This window comes from Cornus florida, unplaced genomic scaffold (genome assembly GCF_030987335.1).
Source record: "Cornus florida cultivar Cherokee Brave unplaced genomic scaffold, ASM3098733v1 CherokeeBrave_3.0.0_Hap2_Chr11, whole genome shotgun sequence".
Taxonomy (NCBI): Eukaryota; Viridiplantae; Streptophyta; class Magnoliopsida; order Cornales; family Cornaceae; genus Cornus; species Cornus florida.
In genome coordinates this window covers 124,764,211-124,782,517 of record NW_026775581.1, presented here as the reverse complement: position 1 = coordinate 124,782,517, position 18,307 = coordinate 124,764,211, and the positions used below count along the sequence as shown (strand labels likewise).

The window sequence follows — 18,307 nt, the reverse complement described above, 5'->3', positions numbered from 1 at the left end:
ACTTAAAACTAGTGAGAGTAAAAATGGTAAACTAAACAAATTTTCTTTATTAAGCAATACGGGAAAAAAAATCACAGTTAATCAATTACAGAGGTATGTATCTCTGTATTAAACATATATATGCCAACTATTTCAGGCTCCTCCAATTTCAATGGATTCATAACTCCTGTTTTATTTGATGTTCTCGCAGTTCATCTTGTCCATACGTCATCACTGCAACTCCCCAACAGGTGCCTCATTGAGCCATAGGAAATGAATAAATTCGTACAACTTTGCACTTACACTGACCTGCACAGTAATGAAATGAATGTTTTCATAGTTATAACCAGAAAAACTTCACAAAACAGAACATTTTCTGCTATAAATCATGCAAGCAAGAAGCATATTATAGTACCTTGTAAGGTGTTGGGTTCAGTCTCCTCATGTGGTCTGGCCGCATTTGCTCCAGCTGCTTAATACAACGATCCCTGATCTCCTCAAGGGGTGGTAACTCTTCTCTTACTTTATCTTCAGAAAGCCAAAACTGAGTTCAGACAAGTGTAGTTCTCAAAAAAGAGAATGAGAGTTTTTCAAATGGGAGTTGACTATCATTGCTATTTCAACTTCTAAGGCCCCAAAAGTAAAGATAAGGATGCTAAATGGATAAATAATAATAATAAATAAATAAATAAACAAAAACAGAATGAGACCCAGTTAAATATGGTGCATCAAAATAAAGGGGAAATTATGGTGTTGCGTGACCCTTTTTTTTTGAGGAAGGTTTGTTGTGGTGTTTGTTTGCGTAAAAGGAGCTGATTATGAGGGTTTGGTTATAATTACTAACAGGTTCAAAATTTCAAGTATTCATGAAAGTCAAACTTCGGATAGGTAGGAAAGCAGAACATATTAGCTCTGCTCACCCAAAAAGACACTGTAAGTAATTAATTTAAATGTGGAAAGCATGCAAAGATTAAAACAAATGCTTAAAGTCATGGATTAGTGTTGACTATCATAAATATCAGGTCATGTAACCAAATTCTCTCACCTTGGCTGCCAGGCCAAAAGCACTTCAGAAGCTCCTCAACACGCTGGGGCACCACATATGCTCTCTTGGATTCATTAAATGGGTGACGACACAGAATCCGTTCGGATACCTGCAAATAGAATACGAATTAAAAAAAGTTAAACAGGCTCAATGGAAGAGTCAAGACCCGGGAGTTCATGATGAAAACAGTCCAACAGCAGAAGCCTTCTAATTTCAAGATGAATTTGACCTAGTAACAGACATCCCTACTCTCTACAAATAGACATAGCTTAAATAAATACATGAATATACACAAAAATGTGCCTGTGTATATGCTTATTATGTACATATAATGTGTTACACTACTTTAAAATTTCAAGACAAGTAAAACTAGGGCAGTTTTTCAGGAACCACAAGAAACTTTATTCCTATTCTGAAACCGAAAATAATTACAATCTAGACAAAACCTTAAAATAGTTCAATCTAATATTCTAATGCTGTCAAAACTCTGCATATAACTGTGAAGAATGAAATTTTATGACAATGCAGTGGTCTGAGTCAATGATGTATTTTCGTAATAGCCAAAAGTCAAATCAGCTTTGTTGACAATGTTAAGAACAGCTTTTATAATCACACAATATGAATGCCAAAAATCCAAATGGAAACTCCAGAAGAAGATTAACGGGTATGCAGTATGTAGATGAGATACCTTTGGAGGTGGTTCATTTTCCCCCGTCATTATGTCTACAAGGGGGTAACCTTCTTTCCCGTACAATCTGTAACACCGTTTTTTACATGGAATAGAAACCTAAAACCAGAAAATAGTTAACCTCTATGATATAAGCAGAATGCCAGTGAATTATTTTAGTGGTGTGATCAAACCTTTGAAACATCTTCAGAGAGTTTGATACGAGGCTGATTATTTATTTCAACAAGCTTGAATACACATCCTAAAGCGGCTTGAGCATAGCATGTAACCAAGTAAGTTCCAATTCCATATGCATCAACCTCGTGACCCTGTTCAGGAATAGTCATCCAATATAGACATTTAGGTACGAAAATGAATTTTCTTTTTCTTTTTCCTTCTTTCTTCAGTAAACAAGAAAAAGAAAAAAGACAAAAGACAAAAGAAAACAAAGAGAGAAAGAACTCTAAAATTTGTCCAGATACAATAGCTAATAATCAATAAATTGGATAGAAAAATTCTAATTGTATTATTTGAAACCCATTGCAAAAATTTTTGGCAACCAGCCAGTGTGTCTATTTATGGTTTGCCAAGAAGAACATAGAAACATACATCAGACGGGTAAGAAGGATCAGAACTGAAATGATAACTAACCCTTCTTATTATGAGTTGCCCTTCTTTATGAATGGTAGGTGTGATATTGCAAAGGTGACCATGGAAATGTAGATAACATGAATATCAATACCATGGACAGTGTTTAGTTTAAAAATAACATATAAATTTTCATTTATACATGGCGTGAATTATTTAAATTCAAATAAATCAAAAGATAGGAACCTCTTTGGTGCATTTACTTTGCATCGCCATTTTATCCACTGAAACGCATGTTTTGTATTTCACCTTTTTCATTTTCAAATATTTCTTGATTCTATTTGCGGGCAAAAAAATTGTTTGATTCAACTTAAACAAATCTGAATGCTCATAATGTGATTTATTATAGATTCATTGCCTCCTTCAAAGCTTCATCTAGCTAGTTAAAGGTTATAATTTAGAAGAAAATCAGGTAGAAAGAGATGAGCCATCAACCTCATTGTCCAGTCCTATGAGTCTATATGAAAAGAAAAAAGGATAAATTTTTATAAATTACAGATTTTCTTTTCTATGGCAATAACATCCTTTTTTTTTTTCTTTTTTTTCATCCATGTCAAATATGAAAATCTGGAATTTCTAAAAACTTATCCTGCAACATTTTTCAAAATAGAGAATTTTGAGCAAATTTAAACTGCCAGTTTCTTGTAGCTGTGTTTTCCAATGAGAAGAAGAGTTGACACTTTAAATTCGTAAGCTGCAAAGTAGCCCAGTGAACAAATACTTGTATATTTGTCCGGCCTTAGTTTTGTAAATAGACCAAAACTAAAGAACTTTACTCAATATAAAATAATTCTATATAATTTCGTCAATAGAAAAAAATCTCAAAAAAAGCAGACTATCATGTTAGGAACTTGGCAATAAATGGGGGCACACCAGAAAAGATCATTTCAATAAATCTATAAGAGACAAATAAAAATAATTCCAGATTGTTAATAATCAAGACAAATCAAGGCAAAGTTTTTGTTAACCACAAGGATCAATTACGCCATATCAATATAGAGCTAACTAACTGTAGTAATTGGCACCAACATGACCAATTAGAGTATAAAGTTCAAATGCTTATGGTGGCACATTTTCAGTTGTTCCATATATCCCACATAGAATGCTCAGAAACTTTTCAAGTGCAAATATATTTAAATTGTTTCAAGAATACGAGTCTTACCTGTTTGTTTAGAGCATCTAAAGTTTCCTCGTTGAGGTCATTACTAGCAGTAATACTCATCTTTCCAAAACCAAGTACTCCAAATTCCTCCTCAATAGTGCGGAAGAACTTCCGTACCTCACATGACAAATATGCCAAGTCACCAGAGTCTAACCTAATGCCAACTGCTTTGTACCTGCACATAATCTAAGCTCATGAATGAAGATAAAGAAAACAAATAGATATCCAAAGTAATCAAACCACTGAAATTAATCCTGAAAAAGTTATGGAAATGACTGGAAATTCAACAAGGGAAAGAGAGGTACAATCAAATATTTTAGAACATACTCTACTTGGTTACATTTATCATTCAATAATATGTTTAAACAATTTATGTTATCTATCATACAGGTCCATAAAGTATAAGTTTTTGGCACACACATTTTCTGGTTCATGTGAAGGACAAGAAAGCATTTGTGGCAAGAACATGAAGCTAGAGCCCCCATCAATAATAAGGTTTGAGCGAAACAGGTCACAATATCATTTTTGAATTCTGAACAAAAAAGGTAATTGGTAATTATATAAACATTATTTCATGCTCCGGCATAACAATAATAAAACCAATATCGACCGAAACTTTATGAAGCTAAAAGGAAAAAAGAACTGAAATTGGTAGATCAATTATTAGACCCAAACAGACTCCATGCAACTCCAACAAGCCTAGCCCTAACTAACTGAGATCAAATATCCACCACTCTTTTATATCAGTCTTACTACAGATTAGCAATTGTTTAATATCAAAACCATTACATTCTTTCTCAACCACCTTTGCATTCATTCTTTGAACATGCCTTCTAAATGTTCACCAATTTTTACCACAAAGCGATGCGGGTCTGTCTTATAACAAAATGCCTTTTACACTAATATATGTTAATCCAAAACACTCCTGAAGTGGATATGATAGCATGTGGTTTAACTGAGGCTAAGGCCTTAGAGCAGAATGAAAACATAGGATTCATGTAGCCGATCCCAAGTAGTTGGGAAAAAGGCTTGTTGTTGTACAAAACACTCCTGAAGCACGGGCTCCATCCCACAAAGGTTTATTGGCAACACTCAGGAGTGAGATTTTGTGTGTGGGTGGGTGGGGGGTTCATATCCCATTTCTTGTATAATTAAATGTGCTATACCCAATTCAGATGATGCATTGTGTAACTTGGTCATTAAAGGTGAATCATAATGTCAAATGTCTTTTCCAATTCAATCTTACCTAAAGCTTGCAAGTTTTGTGCATATGCATTCAATATATAAATCAAGTTCTATATAATTAAGTTTCTTCTATTTGCATGCATAAATGTGAATATACCCATTTTATTGTAATGTGATCATTGAATGTGAATCATAAAATAGAATGAAATCCAATTCAATCTTACCCAATACTTGCATGTTCTGTGCTTGTGCATATATAAACTAAGTAGTATGAAATTAAGTTCCTTCATTATACAAGTGTACCCGTGATTAGCATCAAGAAGGGATACCTTGAGAAGGTTTTAAAAATTGACAATTGGGAATTCTAACAGCTAGTTTCATAATTTAATTTAGTCCCGTCAAAACTTCGGAAAATATTTGCATCAGGTATATACAAATCCTATAATATATGAACATGCTATTCAAGGAAGTACAACATTATGGGGATTTTGTGACATCTAGGCAGGTTCATAAAAAGGCAGGAATTTTTTGTCCACAGTTGTGCAGATGCCCAGTACATTCATCCTTCAAACTTTCAAATCCAAAAATATGAGCAAGGCATTTGAGATTATAAAATAAATTGAAATCATTATGAAGATTATAATTAAAACGTAGAACTTCTAGCATCTGAAAATATATTATCATTTTGGTATATATTCTTATATAGAAATATTTCCTTCTTGTTAAAAGTATTTTGAGAACCTTTACTAGCAATATGTCTGATGCACTACCAGACTGCTATTATCAGGTATAAGCATTGCACTAAGTTAAAATATAACAATTATTAATCGAAAGTATATACTCAGTAAAATTAATAAGATCCTGAAATCATAAATAGTTATCTAGTCATAAGTTATATACTGCATTAAACAGGCCAAATAATAATTCTGTGTGTCTCATGCATCGTGTTATATTCTTTACAAGCTGGTCCTGAGACTGAAAAAAAAGAAGCGTGCTGCTCTAGGTAGTTCATTTGTCAAAACCCTCAGGATACTGCAAACATGAAGCTAAAGATCACTACTGAACTAGACAGAGACAGATGATGCAATATTATAAAGAAAAGTAACTAATCATGATAACGAAATTCCATGCTCAAAAAAAGATAACACTATTATTGAGTAAAGATGCATTCACAAGAGTAAACCTTCCCGACATACCCCAAATCATTGAGTGCCAGAGCAACTGCACAAAAATTAGGAATTCCTGTCCTCATAACCTGGTAAAAATAGATGCAGCACTTTTGAGTTAAAAGAATGCCAAAATCAATGAGTCGTGTAGACGCTGCTTTATGAATTAGGAAGTAAGAGAACGTGACTTGTACAAAAGAAAAAACTGCACTATTGTAATGAATACTCAATCTAGTTGAAATGCATAGCAACATAGAGCACATGTTTACATATATTCTTATCTACTATCTAAAGTATAAGCATACATCAATTTGATTAAATAACGTGGAAGCAAGGGCAAAGCTAATAAGTTATCAAGGAAGAAAAAAAGATGCATAAAGAGTAAGAAAAATGTCTTTAAACTTTATAGTTGGGATCTTCCTTTTCCTTAGGCTAACAAAATATGGTAATCGTAGTTTATTTAAGAAATCATTAAGGCTTAACCCAGTTAGAGTAACAAGAGTAGCCTGGATGGAACGGACATTAAAAGGAAATCACTCAAGTGAACAATGCTAACTAAATGATCATGACAATCCTGACTTAAATAGCTGATCTTAGACCTTAAAATATAAATATTAAAATGAATTTCAAAACTGATTCACAGTCTTTTTTTTTTTTTTTTCCTCTCCTTTCTATAGATTAATGACTTACAATACTGTTTAACTAAGGTTTGAAATTAGAGATGACTGATTTTTTTGGTTCTTTTGTATAACTAGCATGTGGAGTGGGTGGGGGAAGATGGCTGGATATGGCTGGGCTCTAGACAAGGGACCTTTGAGATGAGATCATCTTATAGGAGGCTGTTGGAGCATCGGGGTTCTTATTCCCTTGGAAGGATATCAGGCACAAAAGCCCCCTCTAAGGTGGCCTTTTTTGGGTGGTCAGTTGCTTCTTGGGAGCATTTTGATGATTGACAACCTAAGTAAGAGGTGTTTAATCGTTGTGAATTGGTGTTGCACGTGCAAGAGGGATGAGGAGATCACTGATCATCTCCTTTTGCTCTGTCCGGTGGCTAGAGATATGTGAGACATGAATCTCGCTATCTTTGGTGTTCGTTTGGTCTTGCCAGGTTCCATGTTGGGCATGCACGAGCCTGGGAGAGGTGAACACACTGGTTTCGCAAGCTAGAGGTGCTTGAAGGGTGTCACATTTGTGTATGTAGTGGGGATTGTCGAGGGAGACGAATGGAAGATCTTTTGAGGAAGAGGAAACTCCTATTCCAGCTTTAAAATATTCTATTTTGAGCTCTTTGTTTTTTGGGTTAAAGGGTGGAATTGTAAATCCTTGGTGGAGTTGATTGATTTTTTTTGATAGTTTGAGAGTATGGAGCATATGGTTGTTTGGTGGGTATATAGATTATTTGTATTTCTTTGGGTGCGCTCCCCTCTAGAGGGCTTTGAATAGAATTTTACTTGTCAAAAAAAACACAAACACACACACACATACACACACACACAGAGCATTATATGCAAAATCAACTGTTAGATGCTAAACAACAAGGGATAAACAGAAGATGACATCCAGCCAGGTAACTAAGAAAATACAACAGAACTGTCATATCAGACATACAAGATTAATTGAAACATTTTGTACTTACATCATACGTGTCTACAAGAGCAAGAAAGCTGTTGGGGAACGCTAGGGCATACGAGGTGAAAGCTGCTAACTCACTCTGATTTGTCTCAACAAAAATGCCATGTAATAAATGTGACCTCTGAAAAGCATCCACAACCCAAACAACTTAAAAATGAGACATGTTAAGTGACAAAGAATTAAGAAACATGGTGTTCAATTTTGTCACAGTAAAGATCAATTTTATTTAAATATTACGAGAAGCACTGATGATGATCATTTACACATTAACCCTTTAAGTCTTGCAGGTCACTCTCACCCCTAAAATGGGATAAATTTAATCAAAATTTTGCATTGGACATTAATTTAGAGCTTTTTGAAACTGTAATTATTTTGTGATATGAAAAGAGACAAAGTTGGATATTTCAGGATATATACAAAGATTCTTGATTAGAACCATGTTACTTCCGGTACTGCAGAAAACAGACAAGTGACTTGACAAAACATAAGAGAATTGAACTCAAAGAGCTGATTGGCATACATGTAACATTGGCACACATACTCTGTCCTCTTTCTACACAATGGCATCACATGTGGCACCAGCTAGTTTTGCCAATAAAAGATCCAGATTTCATCAAGTCATACAATTTAATTATCATTCAAGTTGACTTCCTATTTTTATTATTAGGTACGCATTATTATTTGCAGTGCTATAGTGCTTGGGTTTATAATTACTGTTTGCATTATTGTTCTGTTTTAGTGTTGCACAAAAAAAAAATAAATAAAATGCATTATTGATTACACATGATGCATAATTTTCATCACGAACAAGCTTTCAGTCTGCGAATGCGTATTATAATTGGAGATATGCAAGGGTAATCTCAAAAGAGAAAAAGAAACTCAAAACTAAAATGAACAGAAACAAATGGAAGAAGTATCGTAGTGGAAAAAGAAATGCACAAGTTTTATTCGACTTTTGAACTTGTATATGATAGATCAAAGCATGGTAAGGTAACTTTTACCTGTAATTATAGCATGCACAACTATTGATAGATTGATGACAAAAGCAGTTGAAATAGAGCAGTTGGGTAAAGTTCAAATCACCTTCATTTTGCTTATCCATGTCTGCACCAGACTAACAAAGTCCTCACAAATACTTGAATGATCACAACTCTGAAGTGACTTGTCTATGATCTCATCAGGGCTCTGTAAATCACTGGATTAATTAGGTAAAAGAAATAAACTATGCAAGAAGGGCTGCACAGACAACAGAGCATTAAAATAAGTTATCTTTCTTTTTATTTTGGAATAGAAAGAAAAAAGTGTAGTCAAAGCGGTCAGGCAAATAAATAGATGCTAAGGCAAGGCAAGGATCACAGTTATTGCCTCTAAACACCTCAGACAAGCAGGTCTGCTAACCTAGGTAAGTGCCTTAGATAGGACATCCTGCAATGAGGCTAACACTTCCTCTATTAACAGATGTTTTACATGTATGGCCCCAGTTAAGTGGGTTTTTCTACTTCAATAGGAATAGAATTTTTTTGGGACGGATTTTTACAAAATAAAAAGAAAGTAAATGGTCCAAGCAGCAGCCTTCATGTTGAATTAGGCTAGAATCTGAATCTTGCAGAAAAGAATGCAATAGGGCTGGAATCATGCAAAAGAAGAAAAAGAGAGTATCAAAACAGAAAATTTCATCTTAACTTATTTGTTTTCTACTTGATGTGGACAAGCTTGGTGGCTGAATGATACGAGTTATATCAACTCTTTGACCAACTATTATAATGTTGAACGCACTAGATAGTTATCCAGTACTGGATGGAACATGAGTGTTAAATGAAAACTGATATCAGTACATGCAGTTTAAGTTGAATTTAGAAGACTTTACATCTAATGTATTTGTTCATAATTTTAAAAGCCAGGGCTCCTTCTGGCCTTAATTACACTGGTTGAAAACATGATGTCCAACGGATGGATATATATCTGAACATATGCACAAAAAGAGCGATGCGGGTATGAGAATGTTGAGATGGATGTGCGGCAAGACAACAAAGGATAGAAGTAGAAATAAACACATTTGTAAGATGGTTGAGTAGCATCCACTGGAGATAAATGAGAGAAAAATCATTAAGATTGTTTGGACATATGCAAAGAGGGCCACTATGCTAAGTTTGGTAGGAAGGATGAAAAAATGGATGGAATGGAGAAAGGGAGGGAAGGATGAGGAATCCCTTCCATCTGACCAAACAGAAAGGGACATCTTTTCAAATTATCTAACAAATTTTTATTTTTCTCTCTCCTCTTCCTCCCACTTTTGGGTGGAAGCAAAATGGAGAACCAAGAAGGACAGCTCATCCCTCCATCTTCCCTATTCCCTCCATTTCTCCCTCCTACCAAACAATGGAAACTTGTTCCATCCCTCCTATCCTCCCTCCTTTCCTCATCCTTCCCTTCTACCAAATGAATAAGCATAAGTGCAACACTTATGAAGAGTGTCATGGTAAATGCTATGGGATGGAAGAGGAAGACCAAAATTAACATGGGTAGAGTTAGTAAGGAAAGATATGACAACAAGTGGCTTGACTAAGGTTATGGACTTGGATAACGAAAAATGAAATAATAGGATTCATGTAACATAGAAGTCCCAAGTAATGGAAGAGTAGAAACCCACTCAAACTTCTCAGACTAAGGTGAAATCTCACGTATTTGTTAAATCACCAAAACCATTCAACTCTATTTTTCTTCATATAAGCCTAATAATGCACAACTTGTCTAGAGAATTAAAGAACAAGGTACCGTCATAAGCAAACTAAGGTCATCAAAATCCACCAATTTAAGTCTGAACTTCAAATATATCAAACAATATTGAGCCAAAAAAATCAAGATCTATTTAAAAAGTGAAGCTAGAATGAGTTTCTATCTTATGAACTTTAAAAAACTTGCAGTTTTATCACAGATTCCACGGAAGAGAAGAAAACATGAAAAAAAAACAAAACAAAACAAAGTATCCTTACAGCAGTAAAAAAGACTATAATTACTCCAATCACCTTGGAGCCTAGATTTCTAAAGGGAAATTAGGGAAAAGCCTGAAGAGAAGTTAATAATCCAATAATATTTCAATTTTATATTGATTAAGACTTGTTACAGCAAAGAGAAGGCTGTCCCTTATATAATATAATTTCTAACAACTCCTGGTCTCTCCTATATCTCCCTGTCTTAGTCTTGGTCTTAGTCGTAGTGTCTTCCCAGCGGATTAATATTATGCTACTTCTTCCACAACCCTTTTCGCATCAAATAGCATCAAAGCGAGAGACGAATGAAAATGAAAAAAATGCCTTTTGTTGACGAAGCGGGCCTTCTTAAAGAAAAATACTGAAAGGAAGCACCATGGAGGGAGTAAGATGTTTATACAGTGCCGGCTGGAGACAAAAATGAATTGAGTAATCGGCAACTAGCCCTTTTTCCTTGTCTTTTTCGTACACCAGAGAGAGGCATTGAAGCAGACAAGAATGCTGCTTGAACATTGGTAAAACCCCCTGGAAACAAAACCTGTAACAATTCTGGATGCCGCCTCATTGACTCAAGGATGAGATGGTGGTATCTGTCTTGTGCTGATCGTGGACATTCTAAGGGTAGTAGAATTGTTTTTGAATCCCCAAAGAATGCATTTTAGAATCCCCACACTACATTAATAACATTTTACCACTTCCCTAAGCTAACATATTAGTTCCAAACCTTAATACTTTTATAGAAACAAGGATGAACTTTGACTTCACTAAACAAAAAAAGACTTTGTAAGGCACCATTCTTTATTTGAATCAGGAAGTCAAATGATTTTAAAAAGAATAACTTTTTTGTCCTAAAAAAAGTCATATGTTCTATATTCCCTTAATTAAGTGTGATTTTAACATATCTCTTGATTCCATATATGTAAAACTTCCTTGACAGAGTCAAATTGGGCTAGTTGCTAATCAAGTAATATAGAACAAATCTGAGTGAATTGTGTCTAGGGAGTAGACCTTTAGACATTAAACTGTGAGTTCTATTATTCTGTTACATTAACTGGAGATCATGTAATTTAAAATCAAACTTATCTCAAATGAAGTTAACATGCTAATGTATGATTTATTGAAAGTAAAGGGAAATTTTGTATTTTGGAAGAAAAAAATTCAAAAGAATAAACAAAAATTAAAGTCATTGACCAGCATATTGGTGCAAACAGAACTACCCAAACCTTTTCGGCAATATACTGTTAATAAATCTCAAGCTTATGTATCAAAAATTGCTTGTAAATTTCACCAACCATAAATGAGCTAACAAAAGCATGGGAATGTGTTCCACGAAGCGGTATTCCAAATAACTTCCCAGCTGCAACATTGCTGTCAACGCACAACACGAAAATGGAGATGAGCCACATCAAAAGTTACTCTGATCAACAAATTATTGGAGAAATATAAGAAGGATGTTAGATTTAAGTGATTCCCAAGTGATTCAGAAAGAGGCACTACCGTATAAATCATTCAATGTCTGATCTAATTGGGAATTGGGATTTGCTACTAAACTTACACTAATAACTGCAATGCAAGTTTGTGACTTAAATGACTTATTTCGATTTAATGCATTTTGACAGACCAAGAACAAATCCATCACAAATCTACAGCAATCTTTGGTCCAAGATGTGCATTTTAAGAATTAAGAACAGCGGTTGGGTTGCTCCCCATGTCGTAGGGAGATCGGTTTTTAGCCTTCACACCCACTAACTTCTAATCTAACATTTTTGCCATGAAAAAAAAAATTTACTTATAAAAAAATAAAAAAAAAAATAAAAAAATAAAAAAAGAACAGACCCATCACTGCAACAGAGTCTCTAACGACATTTGGTTAAAGACTTGCATTTTGGGAGCAATATGGCTACAGATGACCACAAAGTATCCAGTGAATGAATTATACTACATTAACTACGGATCAAAGCTGAATGTAAGTTCAGCTTGATGAATTTAGAAAACCATCATATCAGCATAGCTAAATGTGGAATAAGAAACCAGGGCATTGTACACTGGGGGCATAAGTTGCCAAGTGATATATTGGAAGAATACACAAAAGCATCACTTTATACAAATATCCAACGCATGAGCAAATTTTGATTTAAAGGGGGGTGGCGGTGTGATAGATGTGCTAACAACTAAAGAAAAAACATCAATTATAAATCAAACCGGGCATCTGGACCAAAGGACCACCAAAAGAAATAAAGGAAAAAATTGTAGAAATTTGAAGCATGTAAACTAGTAGAAAAGCATACAGAATTAAGCCTTTAACATATTGACAAGAGAGGGTAGAAGACCGAGAGCAGAGCTCAAAAAGGAAAGGTGTCGAAGACATATAGAAAGGTGGTATTTGGTAGGTAACTGAAAGAATATATGAAAATTGTATATTACAGAGAAGGTTGGCATATTTTTTCCTTTTCTTTTGGGCTGCGGTTGCGGGTGGAAATTCCCATTTTATGGACAGCATTTCTCATATTGGACTATTTTGTAGGCAGCTTGTGATGCAAAAAGGATTACATCAGCTCATCAAAAGAAACACAAATTTGGAGCTCCCAGAATACAGCTGAAGCATACACTGGATCAAGATCGTCTGTAGCTTTAGAATCCCGACCTTATAGATCTATAAATTCTTATTAATCCACACCTTTAAGAGCAACTGTAGAAGCAATTTCACTTTTTTAACCTAAATATTGTATTTCTACCCTTGATGCCCTGACTCCTAAATATCTAAAACTGCACACTAGTATGATACAAAAATAGCAGGCCAAGGAATATTTGTGATGTCTAGCAGATGGCGTCTCATGCACAGTATACTGAAATATATTTGCTTTCTTTTCTTCTTTTTTTTTCCAAGAGACTGACATCTATGATAATAAGGTTATTAACATACCACAGGAACATACAACTGTCTAGATCGAAAAAGTTATTACAAGTAACTAAAAACAAGCATCCAAAACCTTGAACAGATTCTAAAACTTCACCTAAGCCAAACTCAGGTTACAAATGAGTGTGGATATGATAAACTAATACAAGCTTTGAATTTAATCTTAAAATTTTCAAAAACTAAATCATCCTAAAAATAGCTTCAAATTGATGCAGTGTCACCAATCAAGTAAAAAACAACCTCCAGGAAAATTGATTATAAATCCTAATAAATAAATAAGATACCTAACCAAAAAAAAAATGACAACTGCATAGTTGTAGTAAGAATTAATTACTTCAGTGGGAATCACCTTGTTGCATCAAATCCACCAAGATAGCAATACTTTGATGCGCTTATTCCACCATCAGGCCCCTATGTGTGAAAGAACCATAGAATCTTTTAAAAGGGAAAAATACAGAAAAGCTCTTTAAACCAAATAAAATATATCAGCAACCTGTGCCCGTCGAAGCCCAAACTCAAGAAGAAGTTTAGACTTTCCAGCGACAAACCGATGCCTTGCAGCATTGGTAGCAACTAATGATGCATAATTTATAAGGTTTACAAATTGAGTTTCCAATAGCTGAACCACCTACAATAACAAAAAAGAAGCATTAAGGTTTTTCAGGATAAAGAAAACAAGAAAGTGCATGTTCAGTTTAACACTAGGTAAAAAATATTGCATAATGTAGATTCAGCAAAACATGAAAACATTGGTCAAAAGGGGCAGGTTTTAGGTACTCACAGCAATTGGTCCTTCAACCCTAAGTAGGGGTACCTTTGGGAAAACAACAGATCCCTCCGAAACAGCATACACTTCAACATTAGAACAATCAATTCCTTTAAGATAATCATAGAAGCCATCCTAAAGTCATAAAATAACAGTGATTAGTGAACCACTTGGTCTTTGCTTGTAGAAGCCATAGATTGTATGAAGAATGCAGAGTGGCATAATATCTCATAAATGCAGTTTTAAATGCCCTAGGCAAGAACAAGATATCCTTACTATCTGTGTGAAATTTCTTTCAAATTAATATGAAAATCACTTGATTTTTTACCTTGGGAAAATGTTAATAAAATGGAGTACAATGGTGAACATCCACAATAAAGAGAGTATTATAAATTATCTATGTTTCTTGTTTCAAGTCCACTTCCCACACAGTTCAAATTCTCCAATATATATCAATTTCAGTGTGTTGCTCGGAGTGATAATGCTTCCACCTCTTCACCAAAACCTTGAGAGCAGCATTAGTTTGGGAAATTTGCCACTATGAGGGAAAGAAGAAGTAATCTACATCATATATATATATATATATATATATATATATATTTTGTATGGCATAGCACCATAGACTTGTGCAATAACCAACTAACAAAGATGTTGGATATCCAAAAAATAGAAGTGTGTTATGTTAGTGCCTCTATCAACATGGATACATAGCCCACATAATATATGATACTGGAAGAAACAATGGCTTTAAGTTTCTATTCTCAACTGTATAAATGCATACAGATTTACATTTACACCCATATCTTCCTACACGTCCCACAACCATTTGTGAAGGTGCAAATTGCATTTAACAATGTATATTAAGAACATTTTACCTTTGTGTTTAAAAGAATAAAATTTTACTGCAAATTAAATACATTAAATCATGTGTCTGAAATTTCCATTGAAGACATAAAATTCACTTAAATTTGGTAGCTGATTTAGTTTTGTGTTGAAAAGAATAAAATTTTACCGTAAATTGAATACATTAAATCCTATGTGTCTGAAATTTCCACTGAAGACATAAAATTCAAATCCTAAGAAAATTCCAAAGGCTTATTCTTCCTGTTTCAGTATTACCCATTGCTTTTTACATTCATAACGAGTATATATGAACCAAAATCAGTATATTACTGCTACTCTACAGCAAATATATGCAATGAGTTGGTCTACCTCACATGTATCGGGCAAGGATGTCTTGATAAAACCAATCTCCTCCTCTGTGACTTTAAAGTTAGCAATAAACCTTATGCACTCTTCTAGACCAGCAAAAACTGTATATTCACCGCCAAAGGGGTTCTTCCTAAAATATAAATCGAATCTGAAACATATTGTAGGTTAGAAATAATAGAATTATAAACACAAATACAGAACATATATTACTCGATCTTGTACATTGTAAACATATAATAGGAATCACTAAACATAATCCAAATATTAAATAATAAACATACAGAACTGGAAATAGCCAAGACATGCATTGTAACAACTAAACAGCCGCACACTGAAACATATTGTAGGTTAGAAATAACAGAATTATAAACACAAATACAGAACATATATTACTCGATCTTTTACATTGTAAACATATAATAGGAATCACTAAACATAATCCAAATATTAAATAATAAACATACAGAACTGGAAATAGCCAAGACATGCATTGTAACAACTAAACAGCCGCACACTAAACTCTACCTGCTCAAAATTTTGGCTTATGGTCATAAAAAAGTTATAAACATACAGAACAGGAAATGGTCAAGATGCATTGTAACAACTAAACAGACGCACACTAAACTCCACCTGGCTCAAAATTTTGACTTATGGTCATAATTTAATATAAAATTGTTTAAATTTTACTGGAATCCTGTTCAGCTTGGTGATAATTGATATCAACAATTCATGTTCTTCATCCATGTTAAAGTATAATTGACTATTTTAGTGAGATCATTCAGCAAACCAGAAACATGGCTAGAAATGCTTGTATTTAAGAAAATTTATTAGTAAGTAGAGATAGGAGAGGCTAAAAAAGGTATAAGAGAATGGGATTTATCTCTTGTTCACTCCTTACCTTTCTGATTACTGGTGTAAACCCAAGTTGCCTAGGGATTAATAGCCGTCATCACACTATCGTTGCATAAGTGCATGTATATGGCGAAGGAGCACATTGCTGATAGAGCAGAAGTGTTGCATTTTAGGGTTTTGTTATATTTCCCTTTGGAAAGGTAAGTTTCAATATCCATCTCTTTGTAATTTCTTTGATTTAATGGTACTCTGGCCAGATCAACTATGAAAGTAGGCTACGTCTTGTACTACATAATTAGAATCGGTTGTGATTGTTTGCTTTTTTCTTCTTTTATCTGTTTTTTCATATATTTTTTTTTCTACACAATGCACAAAATCCTTGGGATTCTGATGTAGAACTGATCGTTGACACTTACATGGCTCTTTTGGACTGCTAGAAGCCCAAACAGGCAGGCTGACATGTTGCTGGTGACATATGTTGCTTTCCGATCACATTCCATGGTTTCGGCCCCGATTTTTGCATTTTTCAGTGCTATAGGAAGTCATATTTCGAGATTTTTATTAGAGGTCAAAAATTGTTCTGGATTTTGGTAGTTATCTTAGTTTAGTCATTAGGAACTTATCTCTACATTTTTATTTTTTTATTTTATTTTATTTTTTTGTGAAATTTTTAGCAACAGCATGAAATTTGAATATTTTAGGATTCTATTCGTATACAAATAATGGTTGTGATATGCAATATAGCATCATTATTCATTAATAACAGATCATTTCCTTTTTTTTTCTTCTAAACTTTGTGGATTCAAATTTGGAGCCTTAGTTTCCAGTATGGATTTCTAGAAGTCCCCCCCATCTATAGCCATTGTTGAACCTCTGGCCAATTTGCTAGTCTATATATGAGTCATAAAGCCTAACTACTGAAGAATAAAACTTTATTTTCATGGTTCATCTGCTTAACAACCAACCGTGTAACATGAACCCCAAAATGTAATTATCTACAAGCAACATAACATTTTTTTCCATTTTAGCAAACATTAACATAGTTTTAACACAGTAATGACCCTTTTGACTCTCATGTCCCTCTCATTTACTCCACCAAGCTCATCAATTCCTCAGCTCATGCTACATGGTCTATACTCCTTAAGATAGAGCACTTCTCAAGTTCCCTTTCTATGCTATGTTTTCTCCCATTTTTACAGGAAATCAAACTGCCTCTGACGAAAACAGAGTTTATGACACCACGGAAAAGTTATTAAACTTCAATATCTTCAACTATAAAATGTTGCAATAAACCTAATTATCTAATCTTTGCACATCCAGGCAATCACCCACAAACCATGTGCATGGATTGAGCCCAGGAAGAACTAGTTTCAGACAAATTTCACCATAGAAACAACTCTAGACCCCTTGAAATTATCGAACTTCCTATTACATTATACATGGGTGTAAGTACATATCCATATAGAAACAATCAAAGCAAGTAACATATAGTAAATATATCCAAGACAAACAGAACCAAAAAGAATCCAAGAATTCAGGCAAATTGGCTTAAAAAAAAATGAACTCACACGGCATGTTCATTGTGCTTGCCGGCTTTCCAGTAAGCATAGGCCATAGTGAACTGATATTGATCTGTGAGAAGAGGTGTCACCATTGGATTGGTGGGTCTATCGATGACCGGACGACGATTCTCTTCCTCCCTGGAGCCATTAGCTTTTGCCTCCATTCCTTCAATGAAATACAAGGGTTGCCTCTTCTTTCTATAGACTACTATAATCTGCTATTGTTATTGATATTTTTCTTTGCCCGGTTACATGTACATACACACATACATATATATGTGTGTGTGTTGTGTGCGCGTAGTCGTTACGGACGCGAGCGAACGAAGAATCTATGAAAGAGAATTTGGGTTTCGCGGTCAAAGAGAGAGAAAGTTGTAGAAAGTCTTGTCTTTGAGAGCGTCAAATACGAAGGGATGGAAAAGAATGGTTTCAAACACAGAGAATGCGAACCAGAGCCTGAAATGTAAGGAAAAAGAAAATGTTTATTATATCCGGGTTGGACACTTTTGGCTTGACCGTGACGG

The 18,307-nt window shown here is 34.4% G+C and overlaps 1 protein-coding gene across 2 annotated transcripts; it reads right to left on the bottom strand.

The window, feature by feature from the left end:
- Positions 1 to 24: 24 nt before the first annotated feature.
- Positions 25 to 18,265, bottom strand: LOC132282348 (nicotinate phosphoribosyltransferase 2-like). 2 transcript variants are annotated; one of them, XM_059783998.1, is made up of 15 exons: positions 17,790 to 18,265; positions 15,370 to 15,517; positions 14,173 to 14,292; positions 13,885 to 14,019; positions 13,741 to 13,802; positions 11,767 to 11,842; positions 8,568 to 8,669; positions 7,489 to 7,605; positions 5,883 to 5,941; positions 3,502 to 3,676; positions 1,886 to 2,020; positions 1,713 to 1,811; positions 1,025 to 1,133; positions 395 to 507; positions 25 to 288 (listed from the first exon to the last, which is right to left on the bottom strand). In XM_059783998.1, exons 1-15 carry the CDS (start codon positions 17,945 to 17,947, stop codon positions 211 to 213), a joined length of 1,686 nt encoding a protein of 561 aa, XP_059639981.1. In that variant the 5' UTR covers positions 17,948 to 18,265; the 3' UTR covers positions 25 to 210. The 2 variants fall into 2 exon arrangements, with proteins under 2 accessions (XP_059639981.1, XP_059639982.1); XM_059783999.1 differs by lacking the exon at positions 25 to 288 and having other exon boundaries at positions 419 to 523.
- Positions 18,266 to 18,307: the final 42 nt, after the last annotated feature.

Coding starts and splice junctions, on each gene's coding strand:
- LOC132282348 (XM_059783998.1), bottom strand. CDS start 17,947: ATGGAGGCAAAAGCTAATGGCTCCAGGGAGGAAGAGAATCGTCGTCCG. Junction 7,606..8,567: donor CATGGATAAGCAAAATGAAG/GTGATTTGAACT, acceptor GATGCTTTTCAG/AGGTCACATTTATTACATGG. Junction 5,942..7,488: donor CTCTTGTAGACACGTATGAT/GTAAGTACAAAA, acceptor TATTTTTACCAG/GTTATGAGGACAGGAATTCC.